This window comes from Eleginops maclovinus, chromosome 17 (genome assembly GCF_036324505.1).
Source record: "Eleginops maclovinus isolate JMC-PN-2008 ecotype Puerto Natales chromosome 17, JC_Emac_rtc_rv5, whole genome shotgun sequence".
NCBI classification, from domain to species: Eukaryota; Metazoa; Chordata; class Actinopteri; order Perciformes; family Eleginopidae; genus Eleginops; species Eleginops maclovinus.
In genome coordinates this window covers 4,290,463-4,313,738 of record NC_086365.1, presented here as the reverse complement: position 1 = coordinate 4,313,738, position 23,276 = coordinate 4,290,463, and the positions used below count along the sequence as shown (strand labels likewise).

General features: G+C 39.3%; 2 protein-coding genes across 3 annotated transcripts in view; both read right to left on the bottom strand.

Moving 5' to 3' along the window:
* The window catches only part of cacna2d1a (calcium channel, voltage-dependent, alpha 2/delta subunit 1a), a 98,950-nt gene extending 84,373 nt beyond the window's left edge, over positions 1–14,577 (bottom strand). Inside the window, exon 1 of one of the 2 annotated variants that reach the window (XM_063905529.1) lies at positions 14,555–14,577. Coding sequence is in view for 1 of the 2 variants with exons in the window: in XM_063905528.1 (XP_063761598.1) it covers positions 4,273–4,352 (80 nt within the window). In the remaining variant the exon portion in view is untranslated. Of the gene's footprint in view, positions 1–4,272; positions 4,598–14,554 lie in introns of those variants that run through there. The other variant, XM_063905528.1, reaches the window with a different exon arrangement.
* A 266-nt stretch (positions 14,578–14,843) lies between these two features.
* The window catches only part of pcloa (piccolo presynaptic cytomatrix protein a), a 55,984-nt gene continuing 47,551 nt past the window's right edge, over positions 14,844–23,276 (bottom strand). The window contains 5 exon segments of the mRNA XM_063906027.1: positions 14,844–17,938; positions 18,839–18,984; positions 19,997–20,131; positions 22,249–22,310; positions 22,402–22,543. Of these exon segments, the coding sequence (XP_063762097.1) occupies positions 17,795–17,938; positions 18,839–18,984; positions 19,997–20,131; positions 22,249–22,310; positions 22,402–22,543 (629 nt within the window). The 3' untranslated portion in view covers positions 14,844–17,794.

Below are 23,276 nucleotides of genomic sequence, written 5' to 3'. Positions count from 1 at the left end.
GCCTAAATATATAAATGAACACCACCTGAAAACTACACTCCCCATTCTCTATAGTACGGCATACAGATGTGCTTCCTGTACAGTATAGGGCTCCCGACCAAACAGCTGTTAGCTATTCCCAAAGTTGCCAGGGCAACGCTGCAATGGAAAATTCTTGGGAATGTCCATGTGGCAAAGGACTGTGGGGAAGTAACACAGCAGCCGGGTTGTTTCATTACTCCGCAAAAAAAAAAATTAAGGGGAGGGGGACCTTTCTTTGTCTTTAAAGGAATTCATGAGAAACTTAAACTAGAGCAACACTGAGGATACACATAAACAAGGGGTCCAGAAAATATCAGATGGTGATTGGGGGAGGATTTATGTGAAGCCCCCTGCCACCTTACACCCCCGGCCTTGTATCTATACCAACGTCTGAGTCCGGAAGACAGAGGCCTGCCTAAATATAGCCACGGTTGAGATGGGGTCAAAAGGGAGTGAGTGGGAGAGAAAGAGGGAAAATTATTAAGAAGAAGCAGGAAAGTAAGGAAAAGGCAAAATAAAAACAGAGAGAGGGTGAGCAAACACAATCCATGGGCACAGATCTTGCCCCCTTGCGCATGTGTGTGAGTGTGTGTGTGTGTGTGTGTGTGTGTGTGTGTGTGTGTGTGTGTGTGTGTGTGTGTGTGTGTGTGTGTGTGTGTGTGTGTGTGTGTGTGTGTGTGTAACAGATATAGCCCGCCAGCTGCTTGACTGCAGGCAGGGGAATGCCTCCTGAAATATACCTGCAAGCACCAACTCTCTCGCGGCTGAGAGGTGCAAATCACAGCCAAGGAAACCCAATCCGAGCCTGAGCCGTTCACTTCCATCGTCTCATTACATTTGATATAAAACTATTCAAACCTCACCGTATTATCAGTGTCACAGTCCAAATTAGATCTCACTGTGGAATCAAAGATGGAAGGAGAATCTAATTTCTCAACCGTCATTCTTTGGTTATATTAGAAGAGACATTTTAAATCTCTTTGTCTCTCCAAAAGCAAGAAACAAGATCAGGGAACTGTGATTCAATCAAGACACAAGGCGTGTCATATTTCCATTGAAGAAAATGAAATTTGCCAAAATATAATAAAAGACCAATGTGTTGGACACTGGGACTGAAGCCAGTGTGATTTTCCAGGGATATAGGCATAGTTTCGAGTTCAATTACTGGATTTTCATTGCTGCAAGACAGGTTTTAAATCACAACTCCAGTGTTTGTCTGATCCCAGCCTTGTAGCGAGTGCAAGTCATGATTATATTCTTTATCTCTACATTACTGTATCATTTTTATCGTTTGCTATATATCACACTTAATGTCTGAGCTGTTCAAGAGCGGTGCATCCGAAAGCATCTGGGGTCCAGAGGAAGTCTGGCCATGAAATACGATAAATATGGGTGGGCTCAAGTGGGATCCGAGCCATATTCATTACAGGCTGCTCTCAGTGCTACTGGGATGTAACAAGTGTCAAGCCTGAGAAAGAAATCACACAAGAAAATTAAACCTCAATGATATAACACCGTATTCATAACATTCTCAAAGAAAGCGTTGAGAAAAGACAGTATCTCATTCTGGATTCTCACTTTGTAGAATTAACATAACATTTACAGGGATTCATTTTTGGGCGTATGCAACAAATTAGTAGGAAACCCTGAAGGCGTTCCTGCGATATCCACATTTATGAGGATTGGCCGTATGCTTAGTCCCTATCTTGCTTAGAGTAATATGAGAATAGAGACACCACTCTGGACCTAGTTTGCTTGGAATTCATCCGTCAGGAAGGCACTATATATTTGTATTACCCCTGCTCACAACTGCCCATGCTGCTCTCTGTTCAGATGAAGTGCCTCCTCACATTATGCCCTCTGATCGCCAGAGACGAGGAGAACACGAGGAGAACACGAGGAGCATGGCTCTTTAGCTGGTTGAGCATGAAATCTAGTTAGCCTTTAAAAAGAAAAAAGTGAGAGTGGGAGAAACGGAGCAGAGGGTGACAGAAACTGTGGATAAAAGGAGGACAGAGACAAAATATGTCCGTTGGTGACTCAAGCTTAATCCAAAAAAAAGCAAATGACCAAGTCTGGGATTGGATGGCTGAACTCAGCATAATGCGTTGGCATGTGATGACAGAAAGATTTGGACATGTTTTGTCTTTTTGGCTGTGAGGGTGGCAACGGGACAACGGGACTCATGCAGAATTCATGCAGCAAAATGTCCGTATGCATTAGACATATGGGATCAAGAAGACTGAATTATCTGGATGTCCTTGTCTCTATTTCTCTCCACCTTCATCTTTTCTTTGCATCTCTTCCTTATCTCTAAGCTGGCTTCGAGTTCTCTGGGGCACAAGGCTATGACATCAGACTTTGCATTTCAGATGCAATGATGTTAATCATCTGCCTCCGGGCAACGGAGAAAAAGAAGGGAAGGATAAAGGGATGCATGGGGAGCAGGATGGAAAGGAGATGGACAGAGGACAAACAAAGCGTAAAGGGAGGGAGTGAAGAGGAAGATAGTGAAGGGATGGAGGGAGTGTAAGGGAAAAAGAGGAGACATGTAGATCTGCATCATTCAGATGCTGGCAAGTGAGGTTAGAGATGGAGCCCAGACATACAGTCACTCTTGGAGGTGAGAGGGAAGGAACACAGTGGTGCCAGAGTACACAAACAGTGTTCAAATGGCTGCTTTTAGTCACTTAGCTACTTCCACATTTCTTAATTTCCTGGAGGGGAACAGACCGGGTCAGTCTCTCTATACATGCCCTTCTCTGCTTCTCTCTGAGACTTTAACCTTGAGGAGTCGATGTGAAGCTTGTCACTCGAAATCACCATCACCGCAAGAGTTCACCGAGAGTAAGAATAGGGACAGAGTGGGAGTGGTAGAGTTATTTTTCTGCAATAAACCTTACCTCCACAGTAACAAATGTATACCAATTGGCAAAATACAGACTCTGAGTTCCTTCGAGTTAGATTCTGGCATCGACATTTTCTTCTAAATCAAGTTTGCTAATTGAAACGAAGAGCCCCTGCCAATCTTGTTGTGAATTTTAATATCATTTTTTATCCAGATTGCCAATTCCACTCAACTGTGTCAGAGAAAGTGGGTCTGCAGCTCTGTGTGAATATCATGTACACAACCCACAGATCAATCCACTTAGTGCCCATGAAATATAGGGAGTGGGCTGGCTGCTCAGCTAGTCTGACATAATTGTACTTGCCCATTAGACTGAGTGCCATCATGGCTCACCACCTCGCTGGTGGACCGTATTGGCTGCATTCAAAACCGAATGCTGTAGTCCGGCTTCCATAACCATCAGGAATATCTCAAACCTGTTGATTAAGTGTGAGGGGCAGCATGGTAGCTCAACCAGACTCACACACTTACAAGTTTGTTTAATCTTGGATATATCAGCTGTTAGATCTGTTAATGTTGCACTACAAATATAGAGAGTCAGATTTAGATGGAGTGATACTTTATCCCAAATTTATAACCCATCTGGCAGGGCATAAAGACAATTTCCAGATCATATTTTGAGCCTTTATTTTGAATCTCAAATGAGTGATTCTGGCCCCACATTTTCCAGATGGTGTGCAAATATTGCTTTTTGATTATACTTCCAATTTGTTTTCTTGAAAAATCAATTACACCTCTTTTTATTGCTTTTATTGTTCGGACAACAGATCAAAATCCCAAATGATTCAATTTACCATTAAAAAAAGACACCAAAGATTCAAACTTTAGAAGCTGGAATTGATGAATGTTGATGCATTTTTGCTTGAAACCAATGACAAACTCAATCAACTGTCCTGAATTGTAAACTAAATCCGGTTTATCCATCAACAAACCAGACTGTGCCTAAATCTGCCTGTGTGGGAAAAGTTTGGGAACCCCTCAGACCTCAGTCTACCTCTGTGGGATGATTCATTTGACAGAGAGCCACATGTCCCACTGCTGCTAGCTGGCAACAAACGGACAGTAGCTTTCAATATCATGTTTCATAGGGTGAAGTTGTATTTGAAGTAATGTGCGATTATCATCAGATGGCAAGTAGGAAGCACTTTCAGATTCTGCTGAGGCGCTTCGAAGATTATGTTGGAATAATTAAAGACATCTCTTATTTTATTCTAGCAGAAATGTGGCAAAACAACAGTCTTCACTGGGAAAAGAATAACTCTTTAAAAGGCCATGCTGTATTTTCGAACACATTGCATATTATTCGAGACTTTTCCAAAAAGCCAACAGGCTGTTCTACTCACATCTGCGCTGTGGGGAATTGTCCGGTCGACACAGACGAAATGGTTGACAGGAGTAAAAGTAAGCAGACTGAGTAATCCATAGCTTTGTTTATTTCCCTCTCGACCAGGATCCAGACAGGAAGAAGATGCAAACAAAAAAAGGTTTCACTAATCCACAGCGCCTTGCGTACTTCTCAGCCAAACGCTTCACACCGCCATCGGTGCGCGTTTGGAAACAAATCTCATCTGGTGTGTGCGTGTGTGTGTGTGTGTGTTTGTGTGTCTCCCACCGGTGGAGTGGAGGAGTGGGCTTCTTTTTTTTTTCTTTTTTTTTGGTTCAGCCTTGTCTGTGTGTATGTGACTGTTAAGTAACTGCGATAGGCTATTAGAGCATATCTACGGCTTGTGTCAAAAAATAAAAGGAGGAAAGGGGAGGGCGCATTTAGATGTTCAGCTGGGCCGGCAGAGCAATGCCTTTCCGCACACTGCAAAAAACATCAGCATCGTCCTTTAGCAATCAGGGGATCAGTGTTAAAACACGTGGGAAAGTGTGTTGAAGTGGGTGAGATCAGACTGTATTTGATGCATTTGAATCACGTTTTTGGTTTGTCCTTTTCTAAAAGGCGTTTGAGAAGTATGTCATCTTGTGTCGTTCTTTAATCCAACTGATTTAAACAAATATATCAGTGGGATAAAAGGAGAAAAAACGTATAATATATACTTGTCAGCAGTGGTGTAAAGTGACTGAGTACATTTATTCTAGCACTGTACTTGAGGACAATGTTGAGGTACTTTACTCGAGTATTTAAATGTATTGCTACTTACTCCACTACAATTCAGAGGTAAATCATGTACTTCTACATTTATTTAATCCCTTTAGTTAATTTACAGATTTGGATTAAGGATGTGAAATATAATCAACCCTTAAATCTGACTTTAGTTCACCTGGAGTAAATTCAGCAGCTACCCTGCAGTATACAAAGCCATTAAAACTAGCTGCACCTTTACCAGCTCTGAGAACACTTTAATGATCAATAATTATGAAACATATCAGATATAATATATTGAAATGGACCAATCTGCAGAATGTTCCCTTTTATTTTTGCTACTTTAAGTACATTGTGTTGTCAATACTTGTGTACCTTTACTTGAGCAACATTTTGAATGCAGGACTTTTACTGTAACAGAGTATTCCTACAGTGGTACTGGTAAGATCTGAGTATTTCTCCCACCTCTGTCAGATTTCACTTCTCAATAATAAAGACACATGACAACAGAAGACATTGTGTTTTTGAAGTGTGGCTTACTCTTAATGACATTTTTTACAGTGTGTGTTTTTTGTGTTTGTTTCTGACTCACACATGGGTTTCCGGGCTTGCTTTCTACCAGCCACAAGCAGCCATAACACACATGGCTATCTCGCCTTATCAAGCACTGGACACTTGGCACACACACACACCATGCAGCCACCTTCCTTTCTGCTGCCACACCTGTCATTCAGATCAATGAGCAGCTCTCCCTTTATCTACCTCCAGCTGATCCTCATCACAGGGCAGACACCTGCTTTGATTTATTTATTTTTTTAATGCATTTTTATTCCATATATCAGTGGTGTAAAGTAACTAAGTACATGTACTCAAGTACTGTAGTTAAGTACTTTTTTTCTTCAGTTACTTGTGCTTTACTTGAGTATTCTAATGTGTTGCTATGTTCTACTTGTTCTACCTCTACTTTTGGTAAATCGTGTGCTTTCACTCCACTACATTTACTTAATACCTATAATTTAATATGTAATAATAATAATTCATTTTCCTCCTAGAATAAGCTCCATTCTCCAAATTAAAACTGCCAACACTGACATTTGAAGGGCTTTGTTTTCCCTCCTCTGCATCCTTGAAACAAGGACACACTACATCCAGGTGCCATTTGAGTGCAGATGAGGACAACACGTTTTTTTTAATCCCTCAACCAGACTGATGTCTCTGTCAGATTCAGCAAAACATCACAAGGTCCTCTCTAATTTGCAACAGCACAGGAATCCGCTTATGCAGAAATGTGATAATAAATTCAGCTCCCTCCAAGGGCTGTGGCAAATTTAATAAGAAATGACATTTTCTTGTGCTGGGACAATCAGCAAGGTAAATACCAGAAGAATAGACTTTACTTTCTAATGAGTTTTTCTCTCCAAAGCCCCTTGACTAATTTCGTCAGAGCTCGTCACCTATCATGGACCCCCAAAGTTATTATCTGTGAGCTTATTTTTTTGTCTAGATGTGAGCATGCATATGAGTTAACCGTGTTTGCCAAGGGCGGCCAAAGCAGACAAACGAGGCTAAGTGTTGCTCACCTGCTATTATATGATCACACAAATAGATTTACTGTTCAAATAGCTGACCATGTACCACCACTCAGGTTTCACTACAACAGATAAAAGCTGCTCCTGTGGGACCTTTCGCCAGGCAAGGCTCAGAGGTTAGGGAGAGAAATGTTTACAGTGAAGAGGCACGCCAGGCTAAGAGAAAATGTCAGCCTGATATAAAGAGATGGTTTTTGAAATGTTTTGGACTACAAACTTTATTGTATGGAAATACAAGTTCATGAATACAAACAATGCCCCAAGCCTGTTTTCTAAAATACTGTGAATTCTCCAGACATTTATCTGGAAAGAAAGCAAAAGGCACCATGTGTTGCCACATTATCCAACACCAATCCCTCATGCTGCTTCTGTTTTTGAACCAGGCGAGCAAATGCAACACTCTTTAAAATAGGATTAAATGGGATTTTCACAGGGATTAGTTTGTTTTACAAAAGCTGCTCAAAAGATGCAAATTCAGTTTGACTAAATACACCCCGTCTCACTCAAAGGAAAGAGTCAGTCTGTGTTTGTCCTTCAATTTCCTTGACAACCGCTATCCAATCGACGCTTAGCGGGTGTATTGCGGAGGACCTCAGGAAATACAATGTCAAGTGCTAGCTCTTGACATCTTAGGACATATTTTATCAGTGGGTTATGCACAGACTGTGTATCATGAGGGGAACCCTATAAACTGTTACACTGCCAAACCGCATGCTGGGTATATCTCATTCTCCGTCGCTTTGGTTGGTTGGAGAGAGCTATTGGATGACATTTACTAGTAATCTTCACAACAACCGTTCTTCCATTGACCTCACACTGGGGGGTGTATTGCTCAGTACTTAAGTCCTTCTGATGGACCCGTTCCAAACAGGAACATGTTAAACATGCGAGTTTAAGATTACTGGAACACATTAGCGTTCTATCTAGTGATTATTCAACAACAATAAATCAATTGACTGTGTGTTGTGTAACAGGGATCGATAGTAGGGACAATCCAATGGTTTTAGCTTTACAGCAACTTTACTATTTCGCTTCAATTTCAAGACTATCATAAGCAAAGATGATCTAATAAACCCTCCAAATAATTTGTATGGTGCCCAACACCAAACACTACACAGACATAGTTAGCCATACCTTGCGAACAACCATAACCCAGATATTTTCTTCAGCAGTTGGTGGAGTACAAAAACAAACTGTACAGTAAGGATAGTAAGTATAAGACATACATTCTGGCCAAGACATTGGACCATTAAGAAGAGTTATAGCATGAAAAGCATCAAGTGTCAAAGTGAGCAATGTCAGTTAGCCAGCATGAACATAACCAGGAATATTTGTCAATGTTTATTATAAAGGTTTGCAAATGATGTGTGTGATGTTTTCCAATTTTGTCACCATACTAACTAAGTTTGAATAGAAACACCAAAACTACTTCAGCGGTAAAACTCAACCTCACCAAAGAAAAAAAGGAAACTCACAGGGCATTTTAAGTTCAACTGTTTGTAAAGGTTGTGTTGTACTCTGATATGTTCACGTTCACTGCTTTTTATTTGACCTGGTGGACCACCGAGGTAATGTTTTTTTCAGGTCATGTTTTCCACAAAAGTGCAGCAAAAGAGGTCAAATCAAGAGTGCAAGTGTGTGTGTAATGGGAAGCGACAGAGGGGTTTGTATAAAGGTTGTGCTTCTGAGTGAATGCGGAATGTGTGTGTGTGCCTGGCAAGCGGCAGGTGTGGCCTCTATCACCAGCTCCCGACCCCACCCACCTGTCCGGGGAATTGCCCGGCTGCCGTCGCCTAGCAACCGCTTGGCTGTCTCCACGCAGACTCCTCACGACCGAGCTACAAGGCTGTTGTTTTCCCAACCAGTGAGCGCACATCACTCCGTGTGTGTGTGTGTTCACAATGGGAGCGGCACGGAGAGGGCAGAGCAGGAGATAAATACTGAGTATAATACTAACAATATGAATAGAAAGAAAGCAACAGAAACCATTCTCTGATAGATGCTGGGAGAATAAAGATGAGCTCTTTGAAATGAAAATACATTTTTATGACTTCCATTTGCACCAGTTTGCAGTTTTTAGTATCGGTTGCCATTTAGGAAGCTATAAAGCTATCCCTTTGAGTATTAACCTCACCCATTAATAGTATGCTTTAACCAGCTTCGCTAAACTCTCTTTTCTAATATGAGAGCACAGATGAGGAATTGGTGCCTCGTAATAAGGTTACATTTTAAAAATGTGGCAGCTCATTAAAACACATTTGCGGGGCAAAAAGCTGTTGCATTTTATTCTAATGTCATTTGAAATGCACCCATGGTCATTTTTCACATCAAATTACACTTAACAGTCAAGTACAACAGACAGTGTTTTCCATCTCCTACATTTGTGATCATTTCATGGTTACTTTCTTGATGCTGACATCTGAATAACTCCCGGTTGTAAGCATTCGTGAGCAGTCAACATGACATGATACAATATGATGAAGCATCGGTCAAATCGGCCTTCTGTCCAAAAAGGGAAACCGTCACTGTCATATACTCAACAAACAAACATAACAAATGGATACGGCTGAGCCTTCACTAAGCGGGAGCATTTCAAGCAAAAAAACTTGGATCCGTCCCTCCCCCAGGGGATGCCAAGCACAATTCTTTAATTAATTGTGCGTTACCCTGGCAACAAATCATTTTCAAGTTTAAAATTGAATGTCCTGTCTCTTGCTGGGATAGATGATCTGTTAGCTTCTTTTTTTTAAATCAATCTTGCCATCTAACTTCACATTTTCCAAAATTATTAACTATTTTTTCGTGACTGAGCAAAGTTAAAATATTTCTACATTTATGTTGTTAAAAATATTTGGTTTTTGTATGAGCATCACCAAATAAGAAAGTGCTATTGCAGGTCTACAAAAAAAGTGAAAGACAGCATGGTTTCGCCTTGTTGACTCAGAGAAAGAGAAGCAATGTCGAATGTGTGTGATATGATGTCTCACTCAGGACAGGGGCAGCTTCAGTCCCCTCTGTGCACTGACTGATCACATTACTATTAGCCAAAGCTATTCTGTCAGGAGGAGAAGTTATGACCCAGCCGAGGAGGGGCTCAGGGTGAAACAGGAATCCAGTGACAGGAAGTAGGCCTGAGGGGGGATCCAAGGCGATTGGACATGAAGGGTCTCAGCTGTCCTGTTCAATTCTTTTTACTTATACAATCTTGTTTCCTTCCTCCAAAATTTACTTTAAGCTTACATACTCCTATCAGTGCTGTCACTTGATCAAGACTTCAATTGTCGACAGAGAAAGAAACCACATGTAGGCAGTATATTGTGAAAATGGAAAAGGTAGATATAAAGGTTTGGTCCTCCTAAATGTTTTTTTTTGTATTTATTATACTATTACAATATTAATACAGACAATTTATGAATCCGATAAAACAAAATGAGTAGAAGTGGGAGGGCAGAAAGCATAGCTTATACAGAAAGTAGCCCTCCCGTTAGTCATCCAGTTGCAGGATCAAACAAAATAAAATAAATAAATAAATATGCATACAAATAAATAAAATTCTATACATACACATACATACACATGTACACATATACAGTACATACACCCAGTTTCTGCATTAAAAGGTATCCAATCGGCCCAAAGTTAAGGATCGACATCTTTATCTTTTGACATTTACCAGGCTGCCCTGCACACATGTGTTTCCAGACTATGGCTTAATCTAATATTAACGCACTACCATTAGTCACTGGGAAGTGACAGCACATCTTTGTCTGCGTATCATCATCATCGTTTCAAATATAGCCCAGCAGGAAAAAGGGCTCTAGTCATTAAATCAAAATCCAGATGGCTTATACTCTTCAGATCTCTCTTGGCATGTCAAATGGTTTGTTATAGTGTAGCCAATAACTAGAACGGAGAAATCAATGTGAAAACCAATGTGCTCTTGAGTGTAGTGCAGAGAATTTATTTGCCAGACTTTTCAACTCCACATAATATATCACGGATACATGCTAGCCACTGTTTAAGATTGAAGCTTATTTGGACACATGTTTTAAACGAAATGGTCATTTCATTTTCCTGTCATCATATAATTTTAAAGATAGAAATTTAAATGTTATTGGAATTGTACTAGTTTTAGCACATGTGTATGAAATATGTTGTGATATCATGTATGTTAATGTTGTTATTGAATTGTATGTGCTCTATTGTGTGTTGACCTGCCCAGGGACTGCAGATGGAAATTAGCAAACTGCTATAATCTGGTACAAAGCATTATTTTCTATTGAGATTAATGTTCTTTTTGTACATCCCTTACAACTACACAAATATACTATCTAACTAAATGGTAATGCTTACAATGACAATTCTTATTTTGAGTAGACATAAGATTAAACAAGCTCACAATCTATGCTTAGCAAGTTAGCATGTTGCTAGTTAGCTGTGAACACAATTATCTTGGGCTGATGGGAGTCGTACTGCAACTATTTGGTTTTTAATTATAACAAGGAATATTTTGCTTTGATCGTAGTGCTAGATGAGTAGTCTGGAGACCCCAAAACTGAAAATAAATAAATAATCATTTATGTTTGTCCATATCAAATATCATGTCTATTCATCCAATAGGCTAGTTGTACTCAAATCCCCAAATGTCAGCCGCATCCATTTTTACTTGATCTGTTTGGTTCCATTTATTATCCTTTGTAATCCTTTCCACAAAGCCTTACAGAACACATGAAAATGACCTTTCGATTGAATGTTGCCTCTTTGAAGAACAAGCCATGTTTGATGGGTGAGTGAACCCTGTCTGACCTTGGATATGCATCCTGAAACGTCACCCCATGTGGCCTTGCCGAATCACTGTCGTTCTGATCAGCCTCCCTGCTCACTCGGTGTATCACAGGCACAGGACATTTCCAGGCCCCTGTCTGACGCAGGCCACGTCTTTGAAGGCAAAGAGGGGAACAAACACATCTTCAGAAGTGAAGGATCTGAGGGACCCATGCGAGAGAGAGAGTGAGAGAACAGGAGGGGGAGGTAATGAGAAGAGGAATGGAGAGGCTGAATATGACTACACAGGGAACATAAAACGAGTGGGAGACAGAAAGGGTGTACAATGTAGAGAATGGTGCGGGATCTGGCAGAGAGCCTGCTATCCTTTGATCAAATTGTGGACATTTTCAGAAAGTAGCACGTGAGAAATCAAACAAATATTGCCCTTGAATTTACACTCTTCTCCCAAAGTTAGATGTATTATCACAATTCTTTTTTAAAAAATGGATAAGAAGTAAATTAGATTAAAAAGCAACAGTTAAAATCAAATATGGCTTTACACCGTCCAGTTGCAATAGCATTGTTCACTATAGTCACCCGGGTGCAAATAGCATCTGGCAATACATTTTCAATATTGACCATCAGTTTTTCATATTTATACTGAGCCAAGTCAACAAACTACAGCTTCATATCAGAGTGGTATCAATATTTATTTCTGACTCTTAAGAAGAACTCAAATATCAAACTATTTCATTAAAAGGGTGAGGGGTTTTCCAGATATATGTCAAACTTAATAATTCGATCTTCTTAAATGTATACACAGATTAACTTGGTAAATATCTGAATAACGCTTGCGACATGAACTCAATGCTGCTCTATATTTAAAATGTCTTCTATATTTACATATACAGTGGAGACTGCTGCTTACCGAGCCTCACACGGCTATCACAGCCGTTTATGGTGTCTGCAACAGGTGTCTGCGCACAGATTATAATTACACCAGATCATCACCCGCGATGAAGAGCACCGAGTCATCATATGATCTCACACAACAGAGTAGTCTGAACACCATTTAAGAGCAGGCAGAGTGAATCACGCATGTAGGGTCCAAGATGAGAACAAGTTACAAGTCCTAGGTTGATGTATTACAGTAAGACTATAGAAGACAGAAAATGTTTTGGATATGTGTAGACCAGGGGTGTCCAAACTACGGCCCGGGGGCCAAATGCGGCCTGTGATCCATTTTGATTGGCCCGCAGCAAATTCTTAAAGTATAATGGCATATGGCCCACACATGAAACTTGTGCTTGTCTTGTATTGTATTTCTTACACATATATTACACAGTATTTAAAATCAATTCTTTCAATTAAAGCTGAAAACATTTTCTAACAAAGGTTAGTTAAAAAAAAGCCCAATAATTTATTTACATAAGCTTGAAATAGACCCTTCCTATGTTGCTTATTATAAGCAATCCAAAGCTTCTGTTTTAAGGGATGAGCTGCCAACGAAATAAATGAAAGCCCATGAAAAGCTGTGATGTAGGCTGTTTGTTTCTTAAAGCATATTCAAGTATTAACCCATATTTGATTGATTTTGCTAACTTATGAGGCAATATACTTCACCTCTAGTTAGTGGCCCCGGCCTTTGTATGTGGCCCATCAGTGAAAGGTTTTGACACCTCTGGTGTAGACGTTCAGGTGTTATGTGTTTTTAGATAAATTATCCAACTCATTTGTATTTTGTGACAGACTCAGTAAGCACAAGCAGGTGGTTTGTAGTTGCAGCTGCAGAGTCTCCGCCCAGCAGGTGCGGAGAACACACACACACACACACACACACACACACACACACACACACACACACACACACACACACACACACACACACACACACACACACACACACACACACACACACACACACACACACACACACACACACACACACACACACACACACACACACACACACACACACACACACACACACACACACACACACACACACCATCTAGGCGGAAGTTAGTTATGTAAAAAAAAGCATCTGGCTGTTAATACTGATCTCCAAAGGAAAAAAGAAAAGCTTTTAAATACACATATTGATCAATACAGGATTATTTAAGTATTTAAAATTGATAATAATAAACCTAACCCTAACACTGCCAAGGTAGAAGAACAATGAAACCTGGGTTTAAGAAACAACTTTTAAAGTACTCACAAGAAGGAGGATATACTCTGTTTGAGTTTATACTGTTTGACTTACTAGAGAAACAAAGAGGACATCTTTTATTTGTACTGAGTGAGTGAAAGCATATGCTCTCAAATCTTCACAACAAGCAATGAATGATAGTGTCTCTGTTGTTCTAGCCTAGGATGGAAGAGCACAAGGAAAAGTGGAGACCACCCATTAATTGTATCCAAGAAAACAAATTAAATGTGCATTTTTTACATAAATACCAAAGTGGAATCATGTAGAATAGAACGATGCAACAGCAGTGGTTTTAGTGATGAAAACAAAGAGCAAAAGCCAGGTTACAGAAACGACACTGCTAGTTTTGCCAGTGCAACATGTGGTCAGAGCTGCTGAATTGCCTCTCCCTGATGAAATGATGAGAGATAATGAAGTGAAGCCTGTCAAAAGGCCTAGATGTAAATGAACAGCAACTATAAAACCATTTTCCTGTCGTTGTGACACCTCAAAGTGCTTTACAACAACACAAGTCCCCATTCAGCCACTCACAAGCAATAAAAACAGAGGCAGAGGCCACCTGTTCATCAGGACATTCACACACATTCACACACCATCGGCCACCAGGAGCAATTTAATAAAGTCATACATTTCTTAGCAAAAAATAAATAAAAGCACCAAAATCAATTTAGGCTGCATTCCATTTAGCTTCAGTAACAGCGTACTTGTACTGTTGATGCTATCTATTTAACCACACTCAGGCCTCATAGGACTTAAGTTTATTAGTAACACCTGGGCTTTACCTCTTAAACAGTGTCAGCAGCAGGAAATACAACCGTGTTTGATCTTTTAGAAATGCGTCCATTGGTCAAATTCTTTCTTTCATCTTTGTTCACATTTTGTCTTCCTTTGTGAATAAATCATAGACATATGTATACATCATTTGATAAAGACCCTTCACACACAGCATTCGCTAATTATACCGCCTTTACCTTGAAGTTGGATGTAGAGGTGCCATAGGAGAGGGGAGCTGTCAATCAAACACACAAGCACATACTCTTACAGAATTGAGAAGAGGCGTAATCAACCAGTAAGTGGAAACACCTGTGATGATTACAGCAGCTGTGTAGGTCCTTATAAGGACACATTGAGTCAAATTGAAAGCCGTTGGCGCCATCTTGTGGTTACATTGTGTTACATCATGATTTTGCGTTTAACCAGCTTTGAAAAGTAGATACAACCCAGAGGAAACTTGTGTCAATAATACAATTCACAACATCATTTCCTTTGTACTGATATTTAATATTTAGACATGGGGCAACAGCCATTTTTACAGCACAATTTGCATAATTTATCAATACCTCCTGTATACAATCACAAAACCATGACAGTAGATTTTTTTTCTGTTTACTTACAAGTGAAAAACCAGACAGGTTTTACAAGCATAATCTTTGTACAGTCAGCATACATCATCGATAATCTTAATAGGTTTTTCTTCATAATTTCCTCCTCTATGACAGTTTTGTTCTATATCTTTCGCTACCTCATTCTTTTTTTTTCTTTAATAATATCTGGACACAAAAATAGTATGAACCACCAACGAAACATGCAACATCCAGTGTGAGCACATTTAAATTCTCCTGCAACTGCTCGAGTTGGTAAGATAGACTTCTGTGTAGTTAGACTCTGGTAAACCTTTAGTGTTTGGTGTTAAGGGTCGGGTAAATCTGTCCCTATAGACAGACATCACGTTGTTTCTCAGTCTATCCGCTGTACATCGATCGAGAGAAAAAACAACTTCCTTTTACTTCTATGATTACACACCTTTTTTTAGTCTGCTAAAAGACCTATTGCTCCCCAAACCCCCGTATAAAAAAGCTTTGTATTTACAAGGTTGGAAATAGAGAGATAGCATGTGTGTGTGTTTGTGTGTGAGTGTGTTCATCTTTTTAGAGAGATTTTAAAAGTTGATATTTTTAGACAGACAACACTTAAAAGAAGAGAAATGCAATTTGGCCTATGACATGCATGGACTGGTTTGAAGATGCTTTACACAAATACACGGGTTTTGAAAATAAGAAAACCACACAATGACCTTAAAACATTTCAGTTATTCAATGTTCGCGAGGTGCTTAAAAATATTCAAAGGGGGAGTACTTGAAAGTGAATTATTTGTATGTTATCTTTTCTTATGTTGATTCACAACTAAATTCAGGATGTTTGTATGTTAATTTCCGTATGTGTGTTCATGCACAAGGACAAGAAAGTTGGTTCTCTGAGTTTCAGGCCCTCTGAACCTTGTAAACAAGCACTACAGTGTGTAAAAAAAAACTTCCAAACTGTTCTTTTATGTACACCTGATATGAACTGTAAACAAATATAATACAACATATAAAATAGTCTCACAGTCAATAAATAAAAGATTTGTATAGAAATAACATGTAGAAATCATATTAAAGCAATAAGCGTTTCATGGAGTGCATGACAACACAGCAGTGCAAAATCAATATAAATGCTTCCTCTTTTTCAAATATCTGCTGAGTCATGATGCAGTTACCACCTGTATTCAGTAGTTGTGCATAGTTATGACTCAGATATTAACTTTTACTGCTAGTTTGGACTGAAAATGCTAAATGAAGCAGCTGTCCTGCCTCTTTACCCCCTAAATAGCACATGGCATGACCTTTTTTAAGACATAATGGACAGACCTTTAAAGACACAACATTGACAATTTGTGTGAGTGGCAATATCAAGACAACACGTATATGACAAAAACTGGGACAAAACATCAACATGCTACAACAATAGCGTTGACGTATCTTAGAATGGTAATAGTGCTTTTTCGTGGATGGTTTCCCGGCACCTTTGTCTTTTGTTCGCTACAATATCTCTAGATATTTTCATCGCTTTACTTTACCTCTCTACTTCCCGCCCTTGTAAGGAAAATAATCTCTAATTTTTAGCAGGACGATGACATCGGTTTTACATTCTAAGCAGAAAAAAGTGCAAAATACCACAAAAGCGTGCTTTGTTGAGTGGACTGCTCCTCTGGATGAAAGCAGGACTGATTTAAGAATCATAATGTGTCTGAATCTCACAAAGAAAACGTACTTAAATCTCATATGGTAAACATCTCACATTCTAAGGGGCATCATGGGTAAATAAAAGCTCTATGTCACAATCATCAAGACTCGATTGTGTCTGATAAAGATATCTATATATCTATCTATATAAGTTATAATTCATCTCCAGCTATGACACTTCACTATGTACAAAGTGAACCTTAGAGGTGATTCTTTTTTGTGCAGAACATGTGGCAATGCATACCAAATAGATAGACTCATGCGCACAATATATAGTATCCAATTTGATATATATATCCATATTAATCTTTAGAACTGTGTTTACACTTAGGGAGAGAAAGGATGGGGTGCAAAGTGAACAAGGAGAAATAAATTCATGCTTTCTGAGATTCATTTTTTCTCTTGGAATGCTAGGTAGTGTGTTATAAAATATACTATGCCTCCTTCCCAGGATAGATTTTCTTTTAAAATCATTGAGGAGAAGACAAATGATAGAACTCTACACTAATATCCTAATACAAAAATAAATACGAGGTCTCCGTAGCGGAGTCTTCACTATTTAATTCCCCAAATGCTTTGTAAATCAATAAAACTCTCATAATAAAGCAATGAAGGAATCTTCCATGGATAAAACATCTACATAAATAAATCAGAAGTGTGTCCATTCCCTGTAGAATTAAAATGTCTCTTCTGCGTGAATGAGTGTGCAAAGTTGTCGTGGATAGTTGTGTGTGCATGTGTGTGTGTGTGTGTAGTGAGTTAAAGTGTGTAATACCTGGTTGATTCCGTGCTTGACCTCTGACCTCAGCACCTGTGTTCTCCTCAGCCCTGGCTTCACTACTGTACACTGTACGTCCTGTAAACTTAGTTTAGTTTCCTGTAAACGCATCACTACTTCCCCAAAACCTCCTGCAGGACAGAAATGATCATCAGAGCTGCCCTTACCAACAAAAGAGTCTTCCAAATCTCAGAGCCCTGAACGAAATATTGAAGAAAGAGATATTTTGACTCCCTTCCCGAGATCAAAACCACCCTTTACTCATCCAACCGGAGTGGATCAGTGTGACAGATGTTGAACCTAAGCGTCCCCATATGACAGAAACTTTGTTGTGGCCCCTCAGGCTCAGTTTTTTTAGCTGGAGTTTCCGTCTATGAGTGGATTTGGGCGGTGCTGGCGAGCAGCTTGTGCCAGCTCACCACTCGCTTGCGTAGGTCCGCTTTGTCCAGCCAAACGTAGGCCTCCCCAATCAGGGTCTTCTTCATAAACTTGCCTCCATTGGACACCAGGAACAGCTGGTGGTGAAAAAACAAACAAAACAAACAAACAATATGTCAAATGATTGAGTACGTGAAGGAATTCACCAGGTGTAACAAGAGATTTGTGAGTGTTTAAATGAATATACATTTTACGCTCGCTGTTTCCAGACTTAAGCTAAGCTAACCGTCTCCCGGTTCTAGGTCTAAAAGGAAGCCCAGAGGTGCAAAAGCAGATGAGACCAATTTTACCTGGGGGGCCAGTTATTGAATGAGAGGGGGGCATTTTTTGCTTGACAACCGAGTCAAAGACAGTGTTAAGGATTTCAACTTTTAAAGTTCAGAGTCATAGCACACAAAAAACACATACAACACCATTATTGTTGTTTTTTTAATAGCATTTGTGTCAATGACTTAGTTACAATTTTAGTTTAGCTATTTACTTTACCATTAATTTATACAATATTGATGCATTTTTTATTTCTTTATATTTGTTGGTATTTGTTTTAGTAACAAAATGTGTTTCACTAACTTAGTTAACATTTATTAAATTACATTACTGAAAAAAAACCATTCCCGTTATCGTAGGCCTGGATTACAGCACAGTGTATAACTTCAAAAGTTCTTAAAAGTTACCTTTATTCATTTCTAAAAACAGTCAGATATTTTGTCCATAAGTTGAGGTGCATACTACTTGTAAATAAAGCGAATGGAGAAATAAAACTTTCATTTGCAAGAAAACATTTCATATCTTTATTCCTCCATAGAGTGATGCACTTAAGCCTCTAAGAAACACTTAACTCCCGGCAAGAAAGCAAATAACCCGGGTGAAATTATACGCATTTCTTTAGCTTTTCATGTATACGTCATTTAAAACAAATTATATTCTTCCTGCTGTGTTAGTGTGTGCCTGTGATAAGACTGGATTAGCAGCATTACCTGTAGCGAGTGTCCGGCCGGGTTCATACAGAAGCGGAAGGTCTCGTTAAAAGATGGCTCCCGGTCGTGGCGACACACTCTGGTCTTCTTCTTGATGATCCTTTTCTGGGTGGCGATATTCACCACGTAGAGCTTCACATAAAGATCTGTGGACACACAAACACATCGTAGTACTGTGTGTTAATATGATTTTGGCCTAGATGAAGCATTTAATGTCGTTTTGCCCTGTGTGTCGTCTATGTAAATCTTCAATCCCATCCATCAAATTGTGCTTTTTATTTTGCGTCACTCACAGTTTAAAATGGGTTTTGGGCATTAATATTGGAGAATCAAGACCACTTAACAAATACAGTACAAAGTCTACGCACCAGCTTTAGAAATACTCACAGTTGCACACAGCCAACAATAAAGAATTAATGCTATGAGTCACTGCTCCACATTTTCCTCTACTGTAAGGGGACTTTTTATTTCTTTGTCTGCATATCCCATCTGTTAACCGATGCATATTAAACAAGTTGCAGGCAGCTTGGGAATTAGGATGTAAATATCACAAGAGGAGAGGTGGGCGGCTGCACTGAGGGAAGACAAGTGGGGTTTTGTTGTCAACGCCAAGTCCGGTTCACAGGAAATATAAATATAAAGTACTGTCTATTCTGCAGATTCAGCTGGTTAGTGATTACAGTAGAGCTTTGAGTCAGGGTGCTGCGGTGTTTCTAAAACTACAGATAGTTACAGCAATGATGTTCATTTTCCATCCTTGGTGGTAATTGGGCAGAAAGAGGATAAAGGAAATGCTGGCAAGACTACAACACCAATGGATCTGCATCCAAAGAAACTGGCAAGGATTAATGTGCTATGTCAGATGCCAGTCTTATTCTATACAGTGTGGGCCTCCCAGCTGTCAAGTATTCAAATGAAATGCATCTCATATCATTTTCTTTGATTGCTGTGATGAGTCTTGATAGGAGTCTTGAAAAGATTGCAAACCAGAAGATAAAAGATGAAGAAACCATGGTCCTGCATGTCTAGGTTAAATGACACTGTATGTGTATGTGTGTGTGTGTGTGTGTGTGTGTGTGTGTGTGTGTGTGTGTGTGTGTGTGTGTGTGTGTGTGTGTGTGTGTGTGTGTGTGTGTGTGTGTGTGTGTGTGATGTTACCAGGCAGGTGGTCCGGGGACTTGAATTTGTAGGTGATGTTGCGACATTGAAGGATCTCGAGGACCAGCTGCTCACCCTCCGTCTTCACCTCCTTCTTCAGAGCGATCTTTATCTCCCCCATCACCTGGGACTTACCTGAAAACACACATTGAATAAAGAACCTTTAATTGAGTAAGATTTCAAATACTATGGTCTTAAAATACTCAATTTCGAGTAAAATGTTGGATGTCAGGATGTTACTCAAGCAAATGTTCCAAAGTATTAGCATCAAAATGTACTTAACGTTCAAAAAATAAAAGTGCTCATTATACGAAAAGGACCATTTAAAAAATACTATTTAGTGCAGAAGTATTATCAACTAAATATACTTCAAGTTTCAGAAGCAAAAGTACTGCAGAATGGATCTTTTTACAGTATTATATTATGGTTATTATAAAATCCTGGTTTTATCACTAACTTGTAAGAGGATTTTAGTATTGCAGTCAATGTGGACCAAATAAATACTATAAATACTGTGTACATTAGTACTACAGTACTGTATTATACCATCATATCATGGGGTTTCATGTGCAGTGATGGGCAAGTTACTTCCAAAATGTAAACAGCACATATTACTTATTACTGTCTTTTTAACGTAATAAGTTACATTACATCATTACTGTCTCTGAACTGTAATGCGTTACACTACTTTTGCGTGACTTTGAGTTACTTTCACCAAAATAACCTCAAAAGTATTTCTTTAATGCTAAAATGTAGTTTTTTTGCAGCTCATTAATTAAAGCTATCTATCTATCTGGCAGTACACGCTGAACATTAGGAAAAGAGCTAGATTTTAAACTCATGCTCCGTTTAAGTGGGCTGAATAATATGTGATACCGGTAACATGACGTCTCTGTGTGTTATTAATAACATGTTAGTGGAGCCTCTGCACGGCCCTGTGACCTGCTGTATATGAACGAGTCTCTATGGCAACGTTAGCTCGCCTTGTCATTGGTGTGTTAACGGGGATTTGGCTGACAAGCTTTCTAAAGGCCAGCGATTCCACAGAGGACAGAGGCTGCATTTCTTCAACACTCCGCCACGAGTCTCTGAACTTCTCGGGGTTTGAAGCAGCAGACCCAGAGAAAGTTACATTCTGTTGCTTCGGCCTGCGCGCACTCCTGTCTTTTTCTTTGCTTTTCTCCGAGTCTGCAGCTCTGCATTGTGAGCCTGCAGCTCTGCATTGTGAGTCAACAAACAAAACACCACATCATTTCAGGTTAACATGTGTTGTTACTGCGTTACTGAGAATTGTAATGGCTAATATATTACCCACATTTCAAAAACTTACTGTAACTCTGATACTTAACCAATAACTCTGAGTGTTAAAATAAATGTAGTGAAGTTTCATATTTGCCTCTAAAATGTAGAGGGGTAGAGGTATAAAGTAGCATTAAATGGTAATACTCAAGTACAAATCTGTCAAAAAAGTACTTAAGTGCAATACTTAAGTAAATGTATTAACTTATTTTCCATCCCTGCTCTATTCTCTCACTTCTTCTTTAAATTAAAGCATCTAGAGCGCGTGACTGCCCTCTGCTGGACACCAAGAGTACCCTCATGATGAGTAAACTCAAACAAGGCCTCCAAGCTATCACATTTATTTGTTTAACAGCGATGGGGAGAAGTTATGAGGAGATTGCTTCTGTTGCCTTGGAAACTGAATGGAAATGAGAGCTGTTGTGAAAGCAGGGTCATTAGACCCAGCAGAGTGTAAGGGTAGATTGTGGGTAGTGTGTTTATGACCAGAAGAGAGAGACCCATTGACAAAAAAAAAAAAAGTGCAGATTATAAAGAGATGAAGAAGCCATGCGGATAATAATAATATTTTCTAGCCATTCATAATTTACTTGACCCAATATTTCAAAAGCAGGAAGAAAAAAAGCAAGGATATATTAATTAAAAAACACTAATGTGACTGATGTCTATTTACATTTTAATCCTTGCAAAAAAACAAAAAAACAATCAGTAAACATTGAATAAGAGACTTGTATTGCATTTCTTTTTAAATAAAAAAGAAGAGCAACAAATCACTTGTTATTCTATCAGTTAATTTCACTACATTTACTTTCCTTAAGCTGAACATTTGAATGCAAATTCTGTACTATAAAATGGTTAAATTAAAGAGAAAAATGTATACAATGATATCACAATCACTTATTCAGCCCTAAAATGTTAAAGTGCATTTATTAGTGTAAGAGGAAACATCTAACCTTCAGTGTCACCGAGTCCCAGTGAGGATTTCATCACGTCCGTGCCATTTGGGATCTTTCCACTAAAGAGAGGGGGAAAAAAGGTCTGGAATTTACCAAACTACACAATGCATGTATCCCAAAAAATGAAGCTGTAAAAATAAGCTGACTCACAGTCGGGGCACCTGGAAGATGGCACTGTCCACCTCGTTTGTCTCTCCTTCTTCATCCAATAGGCTGTAGGCGCTGCCGCTCAGGCCGCTGTCCAGTGAGGCGGCTGTGATCGGGGCGTCTCCGGATCTGTAGCTCGACCGAGCTGTGCAGAGACACAGGCACACCCATCACCACAAAGAGACAGAGAGACAAATTGCACCTCTCCTGGACCCAAGACTGTAAAGACTAGGGCCATGAAACATCACTTAATGTCCGCAGCAACTGAAACCCATCATTATCAGCTCAAGACTTCAAATCATCTGGGAGCTTTGTTTACAGTAAAGAAGACTGGATTGTAAAGAGTAGCACACACACAATGTGGGCTAGCAAGAAGCACATGAACAACGTGTTTTTCTCCAAGACAAAGACAAGACAGTAACACATTTAAAGCTTTATCATGAAACACAGAAATAAATCCAAAAAATCACATATATATGTTTATGCACAAATAGACCAAACAAGAGGCACGTACACCCTGCTGACACTGTTAGTTTTGTATATGAACTTTTAATAATAATCTCGATCTGAGCATTAGTTTAGCTTTAAAATGAATATATATATATATATATATATATTCCCTGGAGGAGTTTAAAGGATGTTTAAGATTGTACTTTCTTTCCTAATTTTGTTTTTAAAACCTGTTTATTTGCAGGATGTTTAAGATGTTTGATCAGGCAGTGTGATCGAGTATGAATGATGTGAGATGCGTGGATGTAGTGCAGAACAGAATCCATGGTGACACGTTTTCCTGTCAGGCCACGCAACACGTCGTCACCGACTGCTGGAGTTCACTAATACCAGAGGAATGAAGCACTGACTTTCATTTCCTGGTATTA